General features: G+C 38.0%; 1 protein-coding gene across 1 annotated transcript; it reads right to left on the bottom strand.

Annotated features, from left to right (window-relative positions):
- Nucleotides 1–274: 274 nt before the first annotated feature.
- On the bottom strand, nucleotides 275–4749 carry LOC132034408 (uncharacterized). Its single transcript, XM_059424755.1, has 2 exons — nucleotides 3081–4749; nucleotides 275–707 (listed from the first exon to the last, which is right to left on the bottom strand). The coding sequence occupies exons 1-2, from the start codon at nucleotides 4419–4421 to the stop codon at nucleotides 534–536; spliced, it is 1515 nt and encodes a 504-aa protein (XP_059280738.1). The 5' UTR covers nucleotides 4422–4749; the 3' UTR covers nucleotides 275–533.
- Nucleotides 4750–22348: the final 17599 nt, after the last annotated feature.

The following is a 22348-nucleotide window of genomic DNA, read 5'->3' as shown; positions in this document are numbered from 1 at the left end:
TATTCGATTTTGTATTTGCTGGTCCTCAGAACAAAGTGGTATTACACTTAATATGATCTTATGAATGCCGTCAGGCTTAACATAATGCAGAAGAGTTCAATTGTGCAGAATTGCAACGTGCCATATCAGTTGCATATGACTCATGAGAAAGTTCCACAAGTATTAAACTGTTTTCGCTATCAAATCGTTAGAATCACCATCACCTGAAGTTTGATTAGAACTGGATATTAATTATCTGTAATAATAGTAGACAGTGGCATTAATCTCACACAAGTTGACCAAAAGCATGAGAACACGTCAAATGAATTATTGCAGCAGTTCAAATTTTCCAGTACAAAGCAATTTCAAGATATTATAATGGAAGTTCACAGAGGCAAACAACAATATGATTAAAATACAATAGATCACAAAACAAGAACCAGAATATGTGGGAAGAATTTCTACGTAAAAGTTCCCTAGAATTTGTATGACAAGGGGAGTTCTCAAATCATCTGTGCTAGTAAAAGCTAAGAGAACTATTGTCAAAAAGCATCTTAGCCAGCCATCTTAGTCAAGCGGTGTACGGTACTTCTTGCCACCCTATTACCGGGATCAATTTTCATAACAGTTCTGAGGTCTTCCGCCCCAAGCTTGTACTTCTCCATACTCTCATACAACAGAGCACGCTGCACAAGGACGGAAACGTTCGTGCTATCTTGTTCTAGCACCTGCACAACAAAAATGCAGCAATAAGTCGTTACTCATGGCAATGTCTTTGCATCTAATCAGCCAAAGTTCTAAATACTGAAAAAGGTTTTTTCTTCTCTTTTTTTTCCAGAAAATTTTTTGGTCAAGACTTTCTCCAGTTACATCTTTCGAACTTCTCTTTTGTATTATTCATATATTCATGCACATAACTTCCCACAGAAGATTGACAAAAACAAAAGTTACTTCAGAGAAGGTCTCTACTTTTCCTTTCCAGAGGCATCAAGAAAATAATTGATGCATATCTAGAACGTAACCCAAGTCAAGTGGATCCTTCAAGTAGACCCTTTACGAGAAGAAGAGCTAAGAACTTACAAACTCCACGGTTTAGCTCAAGGAATCCTGTATCATGACTTTGAAGACTATGGGAAATCAAACAACGAAATGGTAAGAGTAAACTTTATTTAGAGCCTGTTTGGATGGGCTTAAAAAAAGCAGCTTATAAGCCAAACGGGCCCAATTATTTTTTTTGGGCTTATTTTAAGCACAAAATGGCTTATAAGCTGGCCAACCAAACACTCAAAAAAGCTGAAAACAGCTTATAAGCTGTTTTCAACAACTTATAAGCTAAGCCAAACGGGCTCTTAGCTCATGTTCCTCAAAGACTAACTATTAAGAGCATTTATGTACTTATGGCTCTTGGATTGACATAACTATACAAACTGATTTTATTTTTCATTCTTTCTTTTAGAATGAATTTGGATTGGGAAAACCCTTGTGGGATATCTTAGTTATTAGCTACTTATGTCACTTTATTTAAGGTAAAATGTTAGTGGATTCCTCTTCTAGCTTTGTATATGAGTTTTTTTGTTCTTTAGGTATGGTATTATAGTTAGAATTCCAATTCTCTAATTCGTGCTTTGGCCTCACTTGAAAGTTGATTTCTCCATGAAAGTTGGTTGTTGTCCTTTGTTTTCTCCTCTCTTTTAGCTTCCAAATCTATATCAACACTTTACGAAATACCAATTTAACAACCATATTAAATGCACTTTATTAGCAGTAAGCCGCAGGCAAACATGTTCCATCTCTGTACTTAAGTTTAGAACAGTATATTTAACATAAAACAACATCATTCTGACTACAAGTGCTCTAATGCTATTTCCAAGGACATTTTTTGAAATGCATTCTGATTAGCAGCTACGGAGGGAGATCAAGTGGCAGCACAAAATGCATTAAACCTAAATTTTGATTGTAAGTAATCGCAGTCACATCTGTCACATCTTAGCTACTTAGCGTGGAATGTGGATTGCTTTGGCGATAACAAGGCAACGAAATCTACCCTCTAGCTGCCATTAATGGCGAGTCCAACGGGACCAAAAAGTCCCCCACTTGATGGCCTAATATATCACATCCTGGGATTAGAAGTGAAATAAACCATTTACCCAGCCCCTCTCCCATTCACACACCACCTACCTCCTTAGCTCTCCAAAGCTCTATTCCCTTTTTGTTTTAAACCTTTTTTTATGGGTGCTCGCTTTCTTATTTTATTTTGCTTCATATATGTTGACCACATGTATGACTGTCTCACTAATTTCTTCTTAATCATTGCCTAGTTACTTAGTATATCAGTGTTAATCATTTTTCAATGAAAAATAAATTGATATTTATATTAATGACATGGTGTAAATATGAAATATCGATTTCCACACTGCACTTTATATCTGCTAGGGTCCTCAATCTGAATTATTAGTTCAGAAACTGTCTATGTAAAAGATACTGTTTGACAAGTAAACCTATCTAGATGAAGTATGTCTGCAATGACATGAAGAACATACAATGGTAGAGCTTATGTTTGCACCATCTGGATTTAAAATTTTACCTACTATAAGTTCTATAACTTTATTAATTTCATAGGTGGTATAAGATGATATATGCGATGACGATGCCCGAAGAGCGAAGATTCTATATCACACACAATCAAAACCACATGTGAAATGTATAAAATAGCAAGAGAACATTGTTTATGTCACTTTATCACCTTTTCTTTCATTGATGTTCAGTCAAATTGTACTCAGCTTTACAAAAGAAAATATGGAGAATGCACCTACTGATGCGTGCTTTTAGTCTATACCACTTTCCCCTATTTAGTAAATTGTGTAAATGAGCAAATACTCTTCTGAGACTAGGATTTAATGAAAGCTTATTGCCTTATTTGTTATAGCTAGCCTGACTTACACTGCAAAAAAAAGTCTGTAAATATTTCTTTAAGTAAAACAAGGTGCAAAATCTTCCATGAAATACCATCAACAGCGCATTAAAACTAAATGACCATAAATTAATATCTAAAAGAAATAGAGGTCTTAGCGCAACAAACAAAGCATGGTTAATGATCATACCTTGGTACAGTCAGCCACAGCCTTCTTGTATTCTCCTACTTCTTTGTAACATGAAGCCCTACTTGAAAGAACCTCCGTTACACCAGCTTCATCACCGGCCTTCTCAAGAAGAACGACTGCCCACGACAACCATTTTATGGCATCAGCATACTGTCCCTGCTTGTGGTTATCCATTCCTTTGTTCTTCGCTGCGGATGCACTGACACCGGAAGGCGGTGGTGGAAGCCCTTCAAGTTCAGTTGTCCCACTGCTATCGTCAGCACCCACAAACTCCGATTCAAACCCCCAATCATCACCCCCTGTAAACTGCTGGTTCTCACCCCCAGATGAAGCAGTAGTTGATGCAAAAAGCGAATCAAAATCACCCACACCCGAAGACTGAGTGGCAGAAGGTTGAGTCTGAGTATTAGTGAATCCAAAATCACCCACACCCGAAGACTGAGTAGCAGATTGTTGACTCGGAGCACTAGTGAATCCAAAATCATCTACTTTCGCATAAGCACCACCCGAATTCGACCCTGTTGAAGCATTAACATTACTCGCAGCAAACGGATCAGATGGAAATACTGATCCACCTGATTTCGCCGCATTTTGGAAATCCCCAAACACATTATCACCTGAACTATTCTTCTTAGTTTCTTTACTACTACTCGACTTCATATTATTCCCAGGCTTAGTCGAAAAATCAACGAGCGAACCAAACGGATCCTTATTAACACCCATCCCTCCAACTCCAACTCCACTTCCAGCCATATTTTTCAACGGTGTACCTCCAAGATTAGTGCTTTTACTATTACCACCACTCAGATTAACACTACCACTATAACTATTAACATTATAACCACCAGTTTTCACAGAATTGCCACTCTTTGGCAGATTATCAGCCATACCACCCATCGAAAACGCGGTCTTATTCGCAGTTGGGGCAGCATTTTTTAAGGGAACATTACTATTACTCTTATTATTTCCACCTCCCAATGCAGAGCTAACCAAATCACCAAACAAATTAGGGTTTTTATTAGGAATACCAACAGTTGAAGCTAAATTGGTAGTGGTTGAAGGAGTAGCTGAAGATCCCCAAGTCTTACCAAATATATCACCAGCCATTGAATTCGGGCCGGATAAAGACGACCCGATTGGTTGATGGGTCCATGTTGATTTGCTGTTGTTGGGTTGAGTCCATGAAGATCCAGAATTAGGTTTTGATTGAGAATATGAAGAAGAATACGATGATGTTTTATTCTTCTGATCGTTGAGAGATCGAGATGATGATCGACCAGAGTTCAAACCCAGATCAAAATCGAAACTATTACTACCTGATTTCCCGTAATTTGAATTCATAGTTTCTTTATTTAGTGTACAGATCAGGAAGTATAGGGGTAATATTGTAGATCAGAGAGAAAAAGAATGAGACGTGAGTAAAAATATTGAAACGTACCTGATGATAATGGAAACTAAAAATAAGAAGAAAAAAAATGATAATTGAGATACCGGAGATATTAGGTTGATGATGCTAATGTGAAGCTCCGAGAAGATGATAATCGGAGAATGAAGCGACACGGTGGAGGTGGAAGAAGAGGAAATGCCGATAATTTTGGGTAATTAAAAGGAACATGGAATTTATTGCCCGGAGGCTCATTTTTTTTTTTTTTTTTTTTTTTCTTCTTTCATAATTAACAATTGGAAGCAACCCACAATGGTGTCTGAGTTAGTTCAGCGAGTGATTTTCCACATGAAAAAATGGAGATTAATTATTTTTGCCAACAACTTTTTTCTTGAGCTCGTCGCATACTATTGCATTAGGAGTGACATTTATCTAGAGCGCACTCAAAAGATAACGGTTACAAGTTCTCTAGTTTATGAAAATAAACTGGGAACATTGTTCATGCATGCTCACTTGTAGTGGTCTGCACAGAGAGAGCTGGGTACACAAGTAAAGCATAGTACAACTTTTCATTAGCAGATTGATGGCCAGTTAGAGCGGACCATTAGATTTTAAAGGATATACTTGGAGTGTGTGTGATTTACTTTGAAGGTCATTGAGTCTGACTTTTTCCATTAGCAGAGTTTGTCTATAATAATAGTTATCAGTCCAACATTTAGATGGCACGGTATGAGGCTTTATAGGGTAGGTGGTGTCATTCTTCAGTTGGCTGGTTTGAGCCTGGTGAGGCTAGGCTATCGGGCATGAATTTAGTGAAGCAAGCCTTAAAAAAGGTCAAGGTTATTGTAATGACCCTCCCGGTCGTTATGGAAAATATAGGATCACTCTACCATATAGGACCTTCCCGAGGGTAGAACGAGCTAATAGAAACTCGAACATATAAGTCCAAGAACTGAAAACTTGGCTTGTGTGTGATTATTGTTTGTTTGTGTTTAGTCCATTGGGGAGTGACGTAGGAAATTAGAATTCCGTTGGGAATTCCAAGGCCACGTGCGAGTCTGTATGGTGTTTTTATATCTTTTTTGCATGTTTTGTTTGTGTTTGTGAGGCCTCGAATGAAGTGTTGGGTGGTAGAGTTGAAAAACTGTGAAATCAGCGAGCATACTGGTTCAGTGGCATCACTGCAGTGGAAGAAGTGTCGCGGTCATTCGGGAAAATGGGGTCTCCGCTATGGCAGACACTGGACCGCTGCAGCGGGACCAGGCTCGCCACAGCGGTGGGACGATTTTGTTATGGTCCGCTACAGCGGGCACCTTCCCGCTGTAGCAGGACCACTGTAGTGACAGGTGGACAGCCGTAGCGGTCGACGGGGACAGAATGTCGGCTTTTAAACATTTAGTTCCGAATTCTTTATTCATAAAACTCCAAAACAGTTCCCCACAAGCACCTAGGGCGAAATTTCAAGCTAGGACAAGAATATCCTTGAGAGGTAAGTCTCGACCATTCTTTTCATCATTACGCTTTCATCTCCATGATTATCATCCCTTTTATGGGTCTACAATGGTGAATTGGGAATAGTAACCCTAGAACTTAATAGACTTTTAATAGCTGATGGGTTATGATTGTCATTGTGTGTTTATCATCTAATGGCTTGGGTTATCACTTTTTAATCAAGAATTGAACCATTAGAGACATGAACTAAGTGAATTGAGACTTAGGGTTTCATAAAAATGGTAGCTTGACCATGGAAACTGCTTGTAATAGATGTTTTGATTAAATAGCCTTGTAAATTGATAGTTGGTGGTTGCTATGGCCAATGTTAGGCTAATTTACACCTAGAAATCATTCACCCATTGGAACGAGGCTAAAGGGAAGGGTGTGCTTTGAATTGATTTTGTGACTAGAATGATTGTGACTTATTTAGCATCTTGATTTCTAGACTTTGAGCGTTCCGAGGTTGTACGGAAGGGGAAGGCTATAGCGGACTAATCTGCATTGTTCCAGCTTTATGGTTGAGGTAGTTTACGGTCTACTTGAGTTAGACTTTGATTAGTTGATTATATGTATTGTGAAATTGATAAGAGAAAGCATGTCTAGTCTTCAAACATAATGTGTGTGGTTGAAATTCCTATATGCTATTGATTGAGTGATTATGTGGGCTTCGTGCCATTATTCGTTATGTTGGAACCTATAGGTTGATGATGTTGTGGTGAGAAGTTAATAAGATCTTCTTAGTGAAATTGAGACACAAAATGATAATTCGATTATTGAAAACAATGTGACAATAGATATGAATATAGATAAAAAGGTTTATTTGACCGGGTGTGAGGATGAGGCCTAGATATGACCAGACACATTTGACCGGGGTGAGGATGTGGCCTAGTTATGAGCTCGGGTCCGAGGAGTGAGTCCGGAACGAGTGGTACATGGACACCATGGATGCCCTGCAGGTCATGACTACTAAGCAATGATATCAGTTAGCATGTATGTACAGCATGTGTTTGGTCGTTGTTGGTAGATTTAATTCTGTTGTTTGTTTCCGTTCATTGGTCTGATATCATTGGGTGACTTGTTTGTTATAATCATTGGTTGATTTGTTGTTGGGCTAGTGATTATGTGTTGTTGGCGGATTTGTTTATTTTATTGATTTTATGATTCATGCATGATACTAATTTTAGTCGGCCTATGATATATATCGGTACATAGTGTTTGTACTGATACTACCTTACTGCATTCTTTTGAGTGTAGATTGTGATCCAGAGACTGCTATTCGACCTCATATTTAGCGTTGAGGCAGTTTGCCGACAGATTTAGGGTGCGCTTCTATCCATTGCAGACCGCCCGAAGATCTTCTTTTGTTAATGTCTATTTCCGTCCAGACATTGATGGTTATTTATTTTAGATAGTATACATTCCTTAGACATGTTTTGGATTAGAGTCCTTGTACGGTGACTTTCGGATTTTGGGGTTGTAATAGTTAGGACTTCCGCATTTACGTTATTATTTTATGGCATGATTAATTTTTGAATTATCTTGTCCTTGAATGGTTATAAACTGATTGAATTGGTTAATATAAAATGGACTTGAATGAGTAGATGGCTTTACGTACTGGTTCGTCCACTAGGAGTTAGCGTGGGTGCCAGTCATGGCGGGTTGGGTCCAGTGGCGGAGGCAGGATTTCCATTCAGGGGGTTCAAAAAATAAAATAAGCATGCTTGTGTTGGCAAATGAGCGGGTCGGATCAATAATAAAAAAAGGGGTCGGATCAAAGTTCAACATTCATCATCCATGTCGAATTTTCAAAGAGAAAATTTATTTTTTCCAATCTGAAAGCATCAAAAACTAAGTAAAAACTAACAAAGTATAGCAGCCCAAAAAAATTAGTGTAACTAATAGGGAGAACCAAGAACAAGACACGACATAAAAGTCCGCATCTTTATAGGCACATTGATATGCGACGATGATATATAGTTCACGTTTTAGAGGATAACAATTCTACTAGTAAGAACATAAACTTGAAGAAACCCAACTTACTTGATAGGAATCATCTTGTTTTTAGCACTACGGAAGACGAGGAATTCCACCCCTATCCTTCTCCTTCTCCTTCTCTAATATCTAATATCAATCAAGACATAATTCTTAGAACACATCATGTCCAAAGGTTTGGAGCCAGGAGTTAGTTCACCCGGAAATGACATTCCAAATCAAGTTTTCAATTCCCAAATTAAGCGTAAAAAACGAAAAACGGTATCTAAGCTACAACAACCACTTCCCAAGATCAAGATGTTAAGCTATTAAAATGAACTGTGAACACAATCTCTAGTACGATACGATTTCAGTCACTCAGAACACTATTCTTAGGAACAAAAGGATGTAGAAGAAGTTAATAACTAAATGAACCAATCTACCAAGACACTACTAATCAAAAGGATTGTGAAGGCACCTCCGCTCATGATTAAGAAAAATATTAGCTACCTAGGAGACATCTCTTAGTATCATAAAGGAACTGGATCATCCATCTTACCAAGCCAATTTGCTTATTATGGTTTGATAGTTTGAGCACCATAATAGCTTTTTTCATCACATATAAGCTGCTCATATTTGTAGACAAATATACACAGAGAACCTGGATTAGATCAGTCATATTCAGTAAGGGTAAACCATCACAACAAAAGAATTAATAGCTTCACAAGTCACAATAAAATGCCACAATAAAGGCTAATAAACTAAGCAAAAGCTAATAAAGTAAAAAGTTTCCATTAACAAAGGCAACTTGAAGATGCCATATTACAAAAGCAAAAGCTTGGGAGCTTTTGAAGCAAAAACAAAGAAACTAAGTTAGACTACACAAGCAAGAACCATGGAGTTTTACAATTGTACTTACGAGGTTTCATATCTTGAAATGTCTTAATAATAGCATCATTAGAAACATTATCAAATACATCTTTTTCTAGATAAGGCACCAAACAACAGCTAAAAAAATCATCACTCATTTGACTCCGCAAATCATTCTTGATAAACTTCATTGCTGAAAAAGCTCTTTCAACGGATGCAGTGGCAACCGGCAGAAGCAAAGCAAGTTTCACTAAGCGGAATACAAGAGGATAATTTGAATGCTTCTTTGTCTGAACTAATTTTTTCGAAAGATCACAAAGCCCTTTTAGATTGGAGAACCTTTCATCATCATCACGAACATTAATAATGTAACTTGCAAGTTGATTCTCAAGAGAACCCATATTGAATTCATTAAAGTCATGATGATATAATTTAGCCATTTTCATTATTTTCCGATGTCAAAACTTGAAAATGAGTCAATTGGATTCAACAAGAAATTCTATGAAGCAATCAATCAAGCCGTTCGCCAAAACGATCTTTAAGTTCTTGAAGTTGCCAATCAATAATATTGCAAAATACCTCCACACGATAATGATGAGAGACTTTATTGTCACCAAGTCTCCTTCGTGATATTAAAGAGCTAACATATGGCTCCTCAAAGTTAGGTACAAAAATTTCGTGCTTGATACAAAACAAAGACACCCTAGCAATAAGAGAATCCCATTCTTCATCCCTATACGCTTGCAACCTTATTTTTGCTACTTGAACAAGTAGCATGGAATTTGCCAAATCTTACTCCTTCTTTTGTAAGCATTTATTAAGCTCAGTTGTGATTGCTAAAACATCACTCATCAAATGCAACATGAATGCAACCTCATATGTTCGACAAGCTTCGAGATATCCCATTGTCTTGGCTCTTTCATCCAATAATCGTGCATCAAGAACAAGTGATTCAAGAACATTAAAAATAGAGCCAAACATAAGAATAAAATTGTTGAAAGATTTAAAATGAGATCCCAACGCGTATCACAAGCTCTTGAAAGACCAAGTTCTTGATTCAAGCCCCTACCAGCATTGTAAGCTCACCCAAATCTAATGCCCTCTTGAATTCATTCTTTTTTTGAGAATCTCAAAATTCATCCATACGCTTAAAAGAAGATCCCTAATACATTCAAAATATTTGAAACAAATACTACAAGTTTTCCCACTTCAGTACATTTTTTCGAGACTGCAACAAGAGTTAGTTGAAGTTGATGAGCAAAACAATGAATGGAAAGGGCCGATCTACTTTCTTGCCTAATCAACATTTTAAGGCCATTGATCTCACCTTGAATATTGCTTGCCCCATTGTAACATTTTCCACACATATATGATAGACTTAAGGAATGTTGAGCAAGTAAATTAACAATTGCCCTCTTTAGAGATAAAGCACTGCTATCTTGAACATGAACAATGTCAAGAAGCCGCTCCATCACAAATCTATTTCTATCAATATATCGTAAGACAATAGCCATTTGCTCCTTGCATGACACATCAAAAGACTCATCAACTAGTAAAGAAAAGTAGTCACCATTTAATTCCTCAAGAATAGCTTTAATTGTTTCTATCTTACAAGCACTCACAATATCTTTCGAATCATGGAGAAGTCATTTGATCATTTTGATGAGCATGTTCCAAAAGACATAATCACGAATATTATCACACTTTTTCGCATACCATGAGAGAATTTGAAGAAAATTACCCCTACTAAGTGATGATTTAGATTCATCATGACCTCGAAATGCCAATCCTTGAGTTATAAGAAGTCTTACTACATCAACTGAAGCACTTAAGTGGACCAAATACGCATTCTTAAATTGACTAAATTGTATCTCAAGTGCAAAATGAATAGATCGTCAGTGTACCGCAATAAATCTTGACATTTCTTTTTTGACCGGTTAAGGTCGTTTCGGTAGACCAATATGTTTTTCCAGATTCTTCTTTTTCCGCCAACTCTTAAACCCAATAGTTAAAAATACTTCACCCCCACCTTGATTAATATAGTGGCCATTAAATAGATAACAATACAAACAATAGACTGCATCTTTGTTAACACTATACTCCAACCAATCATGATATACATCATCAAACCATTCGTATTTAAAACGACGCATTGATCCGTAAATATTCGTTTCGAGGATACCATGCTGAAGCAACCGAGGTTGACAAGGACCATTAATAAGGTATGCTCTTCTAATAACATCACGATAGTTTGGATAATAGTCCAAGATTGGGGTTCTTTCACCCGGATCATAATTTAAAGCACTCAAATCAAATTCTTGAGAAGAAGGTAATGGTACTTCTGAATCCTTGGCATTTTCTTCCTGGTTAGGTTGACTAGAAGAAGCTACACTTTATTTCGGTACTTTGGTAAAATACTTCTTCACTGAACGTTGAGACTGAATCGTAAAAAGTAAGAATTTTGTTAGAACTTATAAGAAATAAACAGTTCTGTAGACAATTTTACTCATTTAGTTCCTTCTTCCTAGAATAAATTGTTCTTCCTAAAATAAGTAATTTAAACACAACACGAAATTTAATCTCTACATTAATTAATTATACATAAAAATAAACTGAGTCATTGTAATATTTCCCAAAATGATTAACTGATTAGTAGAATGACATTTTCGACTATCATATCTCCAAATACAAAAAATACTTGATGGTATAATCTAAAGAGTAAGGGAGAAAATTTTGCAACTGATCAATTCTTAGTCACTCCGTGTGCAATTTGAAGCAATCGAGCTAAACTTTATAGCAAATATATAAAATTACAACAACAACATACTCAGTATTTTATTCTCACAAACGGGGTATGGATAGGGTAAGCAATAAAGCAAATATATAGAATTTTAGAAAAGATTAAAAAAATGGAGAAAGGATGGAACTAAGAACTTATCGAAGAAGCCATGAACGGAGATCAGAGAGACAACCGACGATAAGCAGAGGACGACGGCCAGCAATGGTGAAATCAACGGACAGAACTGAGCAAAAAAAAAAAACAGAAAGGTGTAGACAGTGGCGGATGAGTGAGAGAAAGAAAACGTTGGTGGTTTGTTTAGTATTTGACTTTGAGATTTAGGGATATGAATCCAATTAGATGTGTCCCCCTACAAAACTACGCCGTTTTGTCCATTTATTTTAAGTAAATGAAACGTTACTAAACTAAGTCGTTTTGTTTAATGAAACTCCTGAAATAAATGTTCAGAAAATGTTGTAAGCAAGGGTTCGAACCCGCATGCGTCATGTGACTCTGAACCCTCTGCGCCACTGAGCTACGCCTTTCGTTTGTGTTGAGGGGGTTCAGTATTAAATATATGCACATAAAATAAAAATTTGATCATATATAAATAGTGTAATTTTCTGATTGAGGGGGTTCGGATGAACACCCTGGGATATACGTAGATTCGCCCTCTGGTTGGGTCGTGACGATTTGCTTATTCATGATTAGCTTCACCATAACTTAAAGTAGACAAAAAGGTTACATGGACTAGAAGGTTCGTGATTTGAAATTCACGGAGGATAATAAAGTGCTATTGAAAGTCTTTCCATATAAAGAGTGTTAATGTGTTTCAAGAAGAAGGATAAGTTGAGTCCCGAATTCATAGGTCTGTTTCAGGTTTTGAAGCGCATCGAAGAGGTGACTTACCGACTTGCGCTGCCTACAGCTCATCTTGTATTTCATATATCTATATTATGGAGGTATATTGAAGATACATACATGTGTTAAAGTTAGATACGGTTCAGCTTGATGAGGACTTGACCTACGAGGGAGAGTCGTTTACTCTTTCGGATAGACTTGTTCGAAAATTGAGGTCTACAGAGATAACTTCATTGGAAGAATCATCTGATAGAGGAAGCTACTTGAAAGACTGAGTTGGGCAAGCGTAGCAGAAATGCACAGTTGTTTGATAGCTGTATACAATTCTAAACTAGTCTGAGAATGAATATGTTACACCTCTGAGATTTCGGACTTATTGCATTGCGAGTGGACTAACGCGAGCTTAAGGTGAATATGAATTCCTTATGAGATTAAGGAAATTATTATATAGCTTAATGAGCGTACCACAAGATTTTGAAGTCATATGAATCGGAGGAACTAAGTTCGTTGAAGAAAAGTGGAATGTAAGTCATGTTTGAGAAAGAATCTATATATATATATATATATATATATATATATATATATATATATATATATATATATATATATATATATATATATATATATATATATATATATATATATATATATATATATATATATATATATATATATATATATATATATATATGATATATATATTTATTTATATATATATCTTGAGGGGAAATATAAGGCTTCAGAGAGAGAGAGAGAGAGAGAGAGAGAAGTGTTTTATAAGTGTCAATAAGGTTCCATAAGGATTGGAGGTTGATCGAATCAACGAGAGAAGTTTCGAAATTTTTTGGGTTGTACGACCACTTATACGGCCCGTATAAATGGTTCGTATAACCATTCCAGAGATGGGGGAAATCATGGTGGGATTATACGGTCCATTTTTTACAGACCATATAGGTTATACGGACCGTATAAGTGGCCGTATAATCGGGTCGGATCAGTTTTTTCTCTTTTTATATATGGACGACCCTTGTTCTTATTTTTCATTTCCCACTTCTCCCAAACTCTCAAGAGCTATAGAACCTTTCTTCCAAGTATATTCCACTCAAACCCAAGAGAAATCAAAGATCAAATAGCAAGAATCAAGATATTCATGCATTGGAAGACTCACTACGGTTGGAGACTTCAAGAATTTCTTTGGTATTGAAACTAGGGTTTTCATACAAGTTGGTAACTTGATCCAAAGCTTATTCCTATGAGGCAAAAGGTTAGTTTCCATGTCTATTTCATTTTGTTAAGCATGCTTGGTTGTTGAATAACTTGGATGGGGGAAGAAAATAGAAGATGCAGTTCAAATATGAATTTAATGATATTTTGAGTAGTAAACTAACTTGGATCATGATTCTTAGTATGAAATGGATATAATCTTGTTATGAAGGGTATTAATGATGACAAGGAAGTGTTGTATGCAATTGTGCAAAGGGTTAGTGTAAAGTTATTGATATAAGTTGAATATGAGAATGAATTTTGAGACTTAATGGTATGTGAATACTTGATTATGATATTATCGATGTTATTATAGTTGCTGGGGAGTTGTTTTGTGATATGGTGGAAGTCGATGAAATAGGGGTAATGCAACCCAATTTCATTAGCTTATGAATTATTCTAGTTTGAACTTAAGAGTGTCATTACGACTTAACATTGGTATGAATCCTTTTAAATGTAGATTTCTCAAGCTTGGGAGGTGAACGTAAGTAGTTAAGAAGACGTAAAAGGTATGTAAGGCTAACCCTTCTTTCTTAAGGCATGATCCCATTGTTGTGTACCTTCACGTGAATTCCATAATGTCTTCCAAGATGACTTCATTCCTAGAATCACTAAAGCTCATGATTCTTGATATTCTCACTGTTAAAATTAACTACTTCATTATTAATGACTTATTATTTATTTCTATACTCTTTGTAATTATCTTTGTACTTTTGGTAATTATCTCTTGTACTTGTAATTATCCTCTACCCTCTTAGTAGTTATCCCCTGTAGGTATCCTTTGGCTTTGTAAAGCTATATAAGTAGTTCACGTATACATTAATATAACTTAAGAGTGATTGGCTTCTTAAGTCCTCTTGTCTTTCTTATTATTTTACATGGTATCCGAGCCCTAAAAGAATTCCTTTCCACGCTTTTCACTATGTCCGTTATTCCCGTCACTCTTCCTCTTTCACTTCTCCCACTCCAATCATCACCTCTACCCATTCTTTGGCTGTTAAACTTACACCAAAAAATTATTTGGCATGGAAAATTCAATTTATTCCTCTTCTAAATTACCAAAACCTTCATGGTTTCATTAATGGCACTACTAAAGCTCCCTCTGCCACTGTTGCCTCTTCCACTGATCCCACCCGTCAAGATCCCAACCCAAAATTTGAAATGTGGTTTCGCAAGGATCAGATGCTTCATTCGTGGCTGCTTGCTTCTTTAACGGAAGAGATCTATCCTTATGTTATAGGTCTCAGCTCTTCCTTTGCAGTTTGGGAGGCTCTTTCCAACGCCTTTGGTCTCCGTTTCACAAAATCGTCAATTACAATTACATATAGAATTGCAAAGAGTTAAAGAAAAATGATCTTTCCGTTTCTAACTATCTACAAATGGCCAAGGATCTTTCTCGATGAACTTAGTGCCGCCGGTAGATCTATTTTTTCGCGTCGAGTTTAACGTGATCATTTATCACAACATTGGACCCGAATTTCATAGCCTTATTGTCAGCTTCCTCAACCTCTGTCCGTAACTAGTTACTTTCAATGAACTCCATGGACAATTAGTAGCTCATGAAATCTTGCTTAAAAATGCAATGGAACCTGTAGCAAATATAATTCTAAAAGGTAATGCTCCACTTCTGCCTACTCCGCAATACCGGCCGTAATACCGGCCACAATACACTCCAACTCAAAATAACTATTCCCAAAATAATTATCAGCCACGCCCATCCAATAACTCCAATAAAATCGAAACTGTGTCCCCTGTCAAATTTACGTCCTAAACAACCATTCCGCTATCACTTGCCGCAAGAGGTATATTCCTCGTAACTCTGGACAATCTCCGTAGCAAAAGAATTCTGCCGCTCAACCAATGGCTAATTATTCTGTTGTTGCACCCTCTCCACCAAATATGTAGCCTATCACGTGGTTCCTAGACACAGCTGCAAATTACCACATCACTCCGGATCTTCAGAGTTTAAGTGCCATTCATGAATATCCCGGTTCGGAGCAGCTACATGTAGGTAATGGTCAAGGGCTTCAAATCTCTCACACTCGTATGGCAACATTACATTCTCCTATGAAATCTCTTTACTTGAAAAATGTTTTATGCGTTCCAAAAATAGTTAAGAATCTACTCATTGCGTTCAAAAATCTACCTCTCGACAATTCTTTTTTTAGTTATTTTTTTATTTTTTATTTTGGCCTTCCTATTTTCTCATCAAGGACCAGCGCCCCCCCGAATGCGACGCGGTGCCCAGGAAGTCCGGAATTTACAACATTCAACAAATGCCCAAGGCGGCTATGACCTGACCACGGTTTCTTTTGATGACCGGCACTGTCTGTGCCATCCTAATGTTCGAAGATTCATTCATTAGTTAGAAATCAACATCTTTCTAGTTCTACAAATAAACTTAGTCCTTGTGCTAGTTGTAATTGAGGAAAATTATCTCGTTTGTCCTTAGCGTCTGTTAAGCATACTAGCACGGCTCCCTTTCAAATTGTTCATTCTGATGTTTGGGGTCCGGCCCCAGTTTTTTCTTCTATGGGTCATCGTTATTTTTTTCTATTTGTGGATGATTTTACTCACTTTACATGGGTTTATCTTCTTAAAAATAAAAGTGATGTTCATTCGATTTTTCTTAATTTCAAAAAGATGATTGAAAGGCAATTTAAAAAAAAATCAAAGCTTTTCATTCTAATTGGGGAGGAGAATACCAAAAATTGAACAAATACTTTGATCAAACTGGTATCGTATTGCGTGTCCTTACACGCATGAACAAAATGGCATTTCCGAAAGAAAATCCGGCATTTGGTAGATACTTGTCTTACTTTATTAGCTCATGCAAACTTACCTCTTAAGTATTGAAATTTTGCTATTGAACACAGTGCAATTTTAATAAATGTTCTTCCGTCAAATGTCATTAAGCAAAAGTCCCTATATCAGATTTTATTCAACAAAAATCCGAACTACCTTTCTTTCAAACCTTTTGGGTGTTTGGTTTTTCCGTTGCTTCGGCCTTACAATCATCATAAATTTTCGTTTTGAACATCACCTTGTGTCTATCTTGGTCAAAGTCCGAGTCACAGTGCATACAAGTGTTTAGATAAATCCACAGGTCGAGTATATCTAGCTAAACATGTCAAATTTCATCCACAAGAATTTTCGTACAAAGGAAATTCAGCCAAGTCGACTAGTGAGGAAACCACTAACTCATGGCTGCACATCTCAAGTTCATTCCAACCTCACTTGGACTCTGCATCACTATCTGGTAAGATTTCTTCTCCATCTCAACCTCCTCATTGTTTTTCTTTTCAATCTCCTAATATTTTTCCTTCACCTAATCATGCATCTTTATCTTCTCCTACTAGAACTCCATCTCAATTTAATCACTTAAATTTCTCCCCTTTATCTAAATCACTGCCTGGATCCTCATGCCTACCTGACTTAACTTTATGGCAATCTCCTCAAATAATAACTAGAACTCCTATCTCAAATTCATCTTCATCTCTAATCTCTAATTCGAACAGTGCTCCTGGATTGGCATTATCAGTGGATTTTTCAAATTCTCCCCTAACAGACAATCCTGACCCAGCTCTTGTACTTGTAATTATCCTCTACCGTCTTAGTAGTTATCCCCTGTAGCTATCCTTTGGCTTTGTAAAGCTATATAAGTAGTTCACGTATATATCAATATAACTTAAGAGTGATTAGCTTCTTAAGTCCTCTTGTCTTTCTTATTACTTTACACTCACGATATCATTGGTCCCATCCTATGATAGTTAATCCTCTAAGGAAAGATATAATGAAAGTTATGATGATGATGATAATGTTAAGGATACGTATGTACTTCTATGTGTGTGTGTGTGTATATATATATATATATATATATATATATATATATATATATATATATATATATATCAAAGTATGACTATTAAAAAAATCGAGCTGATATGGCGGGGTATGATATCTATTGTGCGCGCGCCAGGTATGGGTACGGATAACACTGAGCCTTGTCATGGTCGGGTATGTAAGATACCGAACCTCCATGGTCGGGTATGATACTACTATATATATAAGTGTATGTAATGGAAGGTTCCCATTAGAAAAAGGGTAAATGAATATGATGAACGTCGCTAGAGGTATAAATGGCTCTATCATCCCATGACTCTTCTTTCTTATGTTATCATTCATGCTTCTATTATGTTATTGATTATGCCTTACCTACTCAGTACATTATCCGTACCGACATCCTTTTGTTTGTGGACATTGTGTCATGCCCGGCGGGTGGATAAAAAGACCAGACTTGATCCTTGGTCGCTACTCGCAGAGATTGCTTAGAGGAGCTCCACTTGATTCGGAGCTGCAACTATTGGTACTATTCTTTTGTGTATATATATGGGCATGGCGGGGCCTTGTCCCGTCTATATGATGTTTCATACTCTCTTTATAGGCTCGTAGACAATTATGTATAGTTAGATGTCTTTCAGCCTTGTCGGCTCATATTTTTGTATATTATCTTGTTAGCCTCGACGGCTTGTGTATATAGATATGGGCATAGTTGTTGATGTTGATATGAAAGTGCTCTTTCCCGATAGGATTTGTATTATTGATGCACAGATGGCGAGTTAGCCATGTGGATCACCTAGATATGATTATGAAAGTATAATGAGCGGTGCCCGGTGGGCTAGCTATGGGTGCCCGTCATGGCCCTCCGTTGGGTCATGACAAAAGTGATATGAGTAACGATTCCGTCCTAGGGTGTGTACGAGCCGTGTCCAGTGAGAGTCTTGTTTATGGGTGTGTTGCACGCGACACTTATAAATAGGAGGCTGCGGGCATTTTAGGAATGAATGACCTTCTTTCTTCATAGATTGCGGGATGTTGTGGTTCATTGGGATACGGTTTAGTTGTCTTCTAGGGGCGTCAATGCACCTCCCTCGGTGTGGCAAGAATTTGTTGATGCTTTACTCCGACATTACTTGCCCCCATAAGTTCGGCGGGCTAGAGCCGATAAGTTCTTGAATCTTAGACAAGGAAGTATGAGTGCCTTAGAGTATAGTCTCCGCTTCAATTCTTTGGCTAGGTATGCTCCGACCATGGTAGCGGATATGGGTGATCGAGTGCACCGATTTGTGAGTGGCTTAGGGCCATATTTGATGGATAAGTGCTTGATTGTGTCACTTTAAGATGGTATGGACATTTCCCGCATTCAAGCCCATGCCCAGAATTTGGAGAAGAAGCTATGACGACGAAGGTGAGCGTGAGCTTGACGAGAGGTTATATGAGGGCTAGATCTTCGGGTTCGATTAATGAGTTTAGAGGAGGGCAAAGACATCAGTCTCTAGGCATTCAGGCCATTCCATGACTAGTGTGCCTCCACGGTTTATAGGCCAGAGATTTGATAGGTCTACTCGCTCCGGGCGGAGTCGAGTTTTAGAGCTTCGGGTTCTCGTTACGGGACGAATCGGGCCGGCCGAGGCCCCCGGTCATGATGTTCTCGGTGCGGGAAGTTGCATTGGGGCCGGTCTTTGTTGGGTTCGGATGGTTGCTATGCATGCGGTCGGCCGAGCCATATCATGCGTGGTAACCTTCGATTGGTGGTAGGGGTAGGGTCCGGCCTTCGGGGTCGACGACCGGTGCTTCGTTCTCCATCTGCTCTTGGGCAAGGTTCGAGATCTTTAGATCGGCCATGGTAGAGGTAGAGAAGGAGCTCCCAGTTCTAGTGGTCCTCAACACCGTATTTATGCATTGGCTAGGTGGCAGGATCTTGAGTCCTCCCCTGATGTTGTTACAGGTATACTATCGGTATTTTCTCTTGATGTATATGCATTGATAGATCCGGGATCCACATTGTCTTATGTTACTCCTTATATTGCTGGTCGATTTGGGGCAAAATCGGAGTTAATCAAACCTTTCGAGGTATCGACACCCGTTGGTGAACCGGTAATAGCTAGTCGAGTATATAGAAATTGTGTAGTGGTGATTTGTGATCATCGTACTATGGTTGATTTACATGAGTTGAAAATGACGGACTTTGATGTTATTATGGTCATGGATTGGTTGGCTTCTTGCTATGCCAGTGTTGATTGTAGAACTAAAGTGGTTCGCTTCCAGTTTCGGGGAGAACCAATTTTGGAATGGAAGGGAAATACAGCGTCTCCAAGAGGTAGGTTTATTTCCTATCTTAAGGCTAGGAAAATGATTGCTAAAGGCTGTATTTATCATGTTCAAGATATACAAGCCGAATCGTCAACTCGTCAGTCTATCCTCATAGTGAATGAGTTTCCAGATGTATTCTCGGATAAGCTTCCCGGCCTTCCCCCAGAGCGAAAAATTGATTTTGCTATTGATGTGCTACCGGATACCAAGCCCATATCTATTCCTCCTTATAGAATGGCTTCCACAGAGTTGAAAAAGTTGAAGGAGCAATTGAAGGACTTGCTTGAGAAAGGCTTCATAAGGCCTAGTTCATCCCCATGGGGAGCACCTGTGTTGTTTGTAAGAAAGAAAGATGGCTCCTTGCGAATGTGTATTGATTACAAACAACTGAATAAGGTGACAATCAAGAACAAATATCCGCTCCCAAGGATTGATGATTTATTTGATCAATTACAAGGTGCCAAATGGTTTTCAAAACTAGACTTGAGATCCGAGTATCATCAGGTGAGAGTTAAGGAGGAAGATATTCCTAAGACGGCTTTCAGAACAAGATATGGTCATTTCAAATTCTGGATAATGTCATTTGGGCTAACTAATGCACCGACGATATTCATGGATTTGATGAACAATATGTTTAGACTTTTCTTAGACTTGTTTGTGATTGTATTCATTGACGATATCCTAGTATATTCTTGGTCCGAGGCAGATCATGCAGACCATTTATGTACTGTCCTTAGAGTTCTCCAAACTTAAGAGCTATTTGAAAAATTTTCAAAGTGTGAGTTTTGGTTGAATTCGGTGACCTTTTTGGGGCATATTATTTCAGCCGATGGTATTCGAATGGATACCTAGAAGATTGAGGCTGTGAAGACTTGGCCAAGGCCTACAACACCTACGGAGGTTCGCAGTTTTCTAGGTTTGGCAGGTTACTACAAAAGATTTATAGAAGGTTTTTCTTTTCTTTCGGCACCACTAACAAAGCTCACTCAGAAAGAAGATAAATTTCAATGAACGGATGCTTGTGAGCACAGTTTCCAGGAGTTGAAGAATAGATTAACTTTTGCCCCAGTCCTGACACTTCCAGAGATATCGGAAGGCTATGTTGTCTATTGCGATGCTTCAGGCGTTGGGTTAGGTTGTGTGTTGATGCAACATGGTAAGGTGATTGCTTATGCTTCAAGGCAATTGCGAAAACATGAGAAAAACTACCCAACCCATGATCTTGAGTTAGCTGCGGTGATTCATGCATTGAAGATGTGGAGACATTATTTGTATGGTGTCCATGTGGATATCTATACGGATCACAAGAGCCTTCAGTATATTTTCAAGCAGAAAGAATTGAATTTACGGCAGAGGCGATGGTTGGAGTTGTTGAAAGATTATGATGTTAACATTCTATATCATCCCGGGAAGGCGAACGTTGTGGCTGATGCTCTTAGCCGTAGATCTATGGGAAGTTTATGTGATGTTCATCCAGAGAAGAGAGAGCTAGCTCGTGACCTAAAGAATTAGCTAGCCTAGGAGTTCGGGTAGTGGACTCGAATATGGGAGCTACCATTCGAGTCGGTTGTCTCGTCACTAGTAGTTGAAGTGAAAGAGCGCCAGTACAAGGATCCCATGCTAGTTCATTGCAGAAATACCCTTTCTCCGAAGAAGAAGTCATCCTTTGAGGTTTCTGGAGATGGAGTTCTCTGATATCGAGGCAGGTTGTGTGTTCCCAATGTGGCAGGGTTACGTCATCAGATTTTGAAAGAAGCCCATTGTTCCCGTTATTCTGTTCATCCCGGAGCAACGAAAATGTATCATGACCTTAAATCCATATATTGGTGGAATGGAATGAAGAAAGACATAGCGGAATTCGTGGCCCAATGTCCTAATTGTCAGCAAGTGAAAATTGAGCATCAAAAGCCCGGTGGATTGTTGCAAGCTATGGAAATTCCAACTTGGAAATGGGAAGTGATCAATATGGATTTCATTGTAGGCTTACCTCATTCTCAACGTAAGTATGATTCTATATGGGTAATTATGGATAGACTCATGAAGTCAGCTCATTTCTTACCGGTCAGAACTACATATGTAGCTAAAGATTATGCAAAGCTTTATGTTAAAGAAATAGTACGACTCCATGGTGTTCCAGTATCTATTATTTCCGATAGAGGGACACAGTTTACGACCAATTTCTGGAAATCTTTTCAAGAAGGTTTGGGGACTCAGGTGAGTCTTAGTACAACATTTCATCCACAGACTGATGGGCAAGCTGAGCGTACCATCCAAACTCTCGAGGATATGCTACGGGCATGTGTATTGGATTTTGGAGGTAGTTGGGATGATCACTTACCGCTTATTGAATTTTCTTATAACAACAACTATCATTCTAGCATCCAAATGGCCCCATATGAGGCTTTATATGGGCGCAAGTGCAGATCACCGATTGGGTGGTTCGAAGTAGGAGAGACTAAATTGATAGGGCCAGACTTGGTCTAGCAAGCTATA

Source organism: Lycium ferocissimum, chromosome 10 (genome assembly GCF_029784015.1).
Source record: "Lycium ferocissimum isolate CSIRO_LF1 chromosome 10, AGI_CSIRO_Lferr_CH_V1, whole genome shotgun sequence".
In the NCBI taxonomy this organism is placed as follows: domain Eukaryota; kingdom Viridiplantae; phylum Streptophyta; class Magnoliopsida; order Solanales; family Solanaceae; genus Lycium; species Lycium ferocissimum.
The sequence above is the reverse complement of the archived record's forward strand: the minus strand, read 5'-3'. Positions and strand labels throughout refer to the sequence as shown.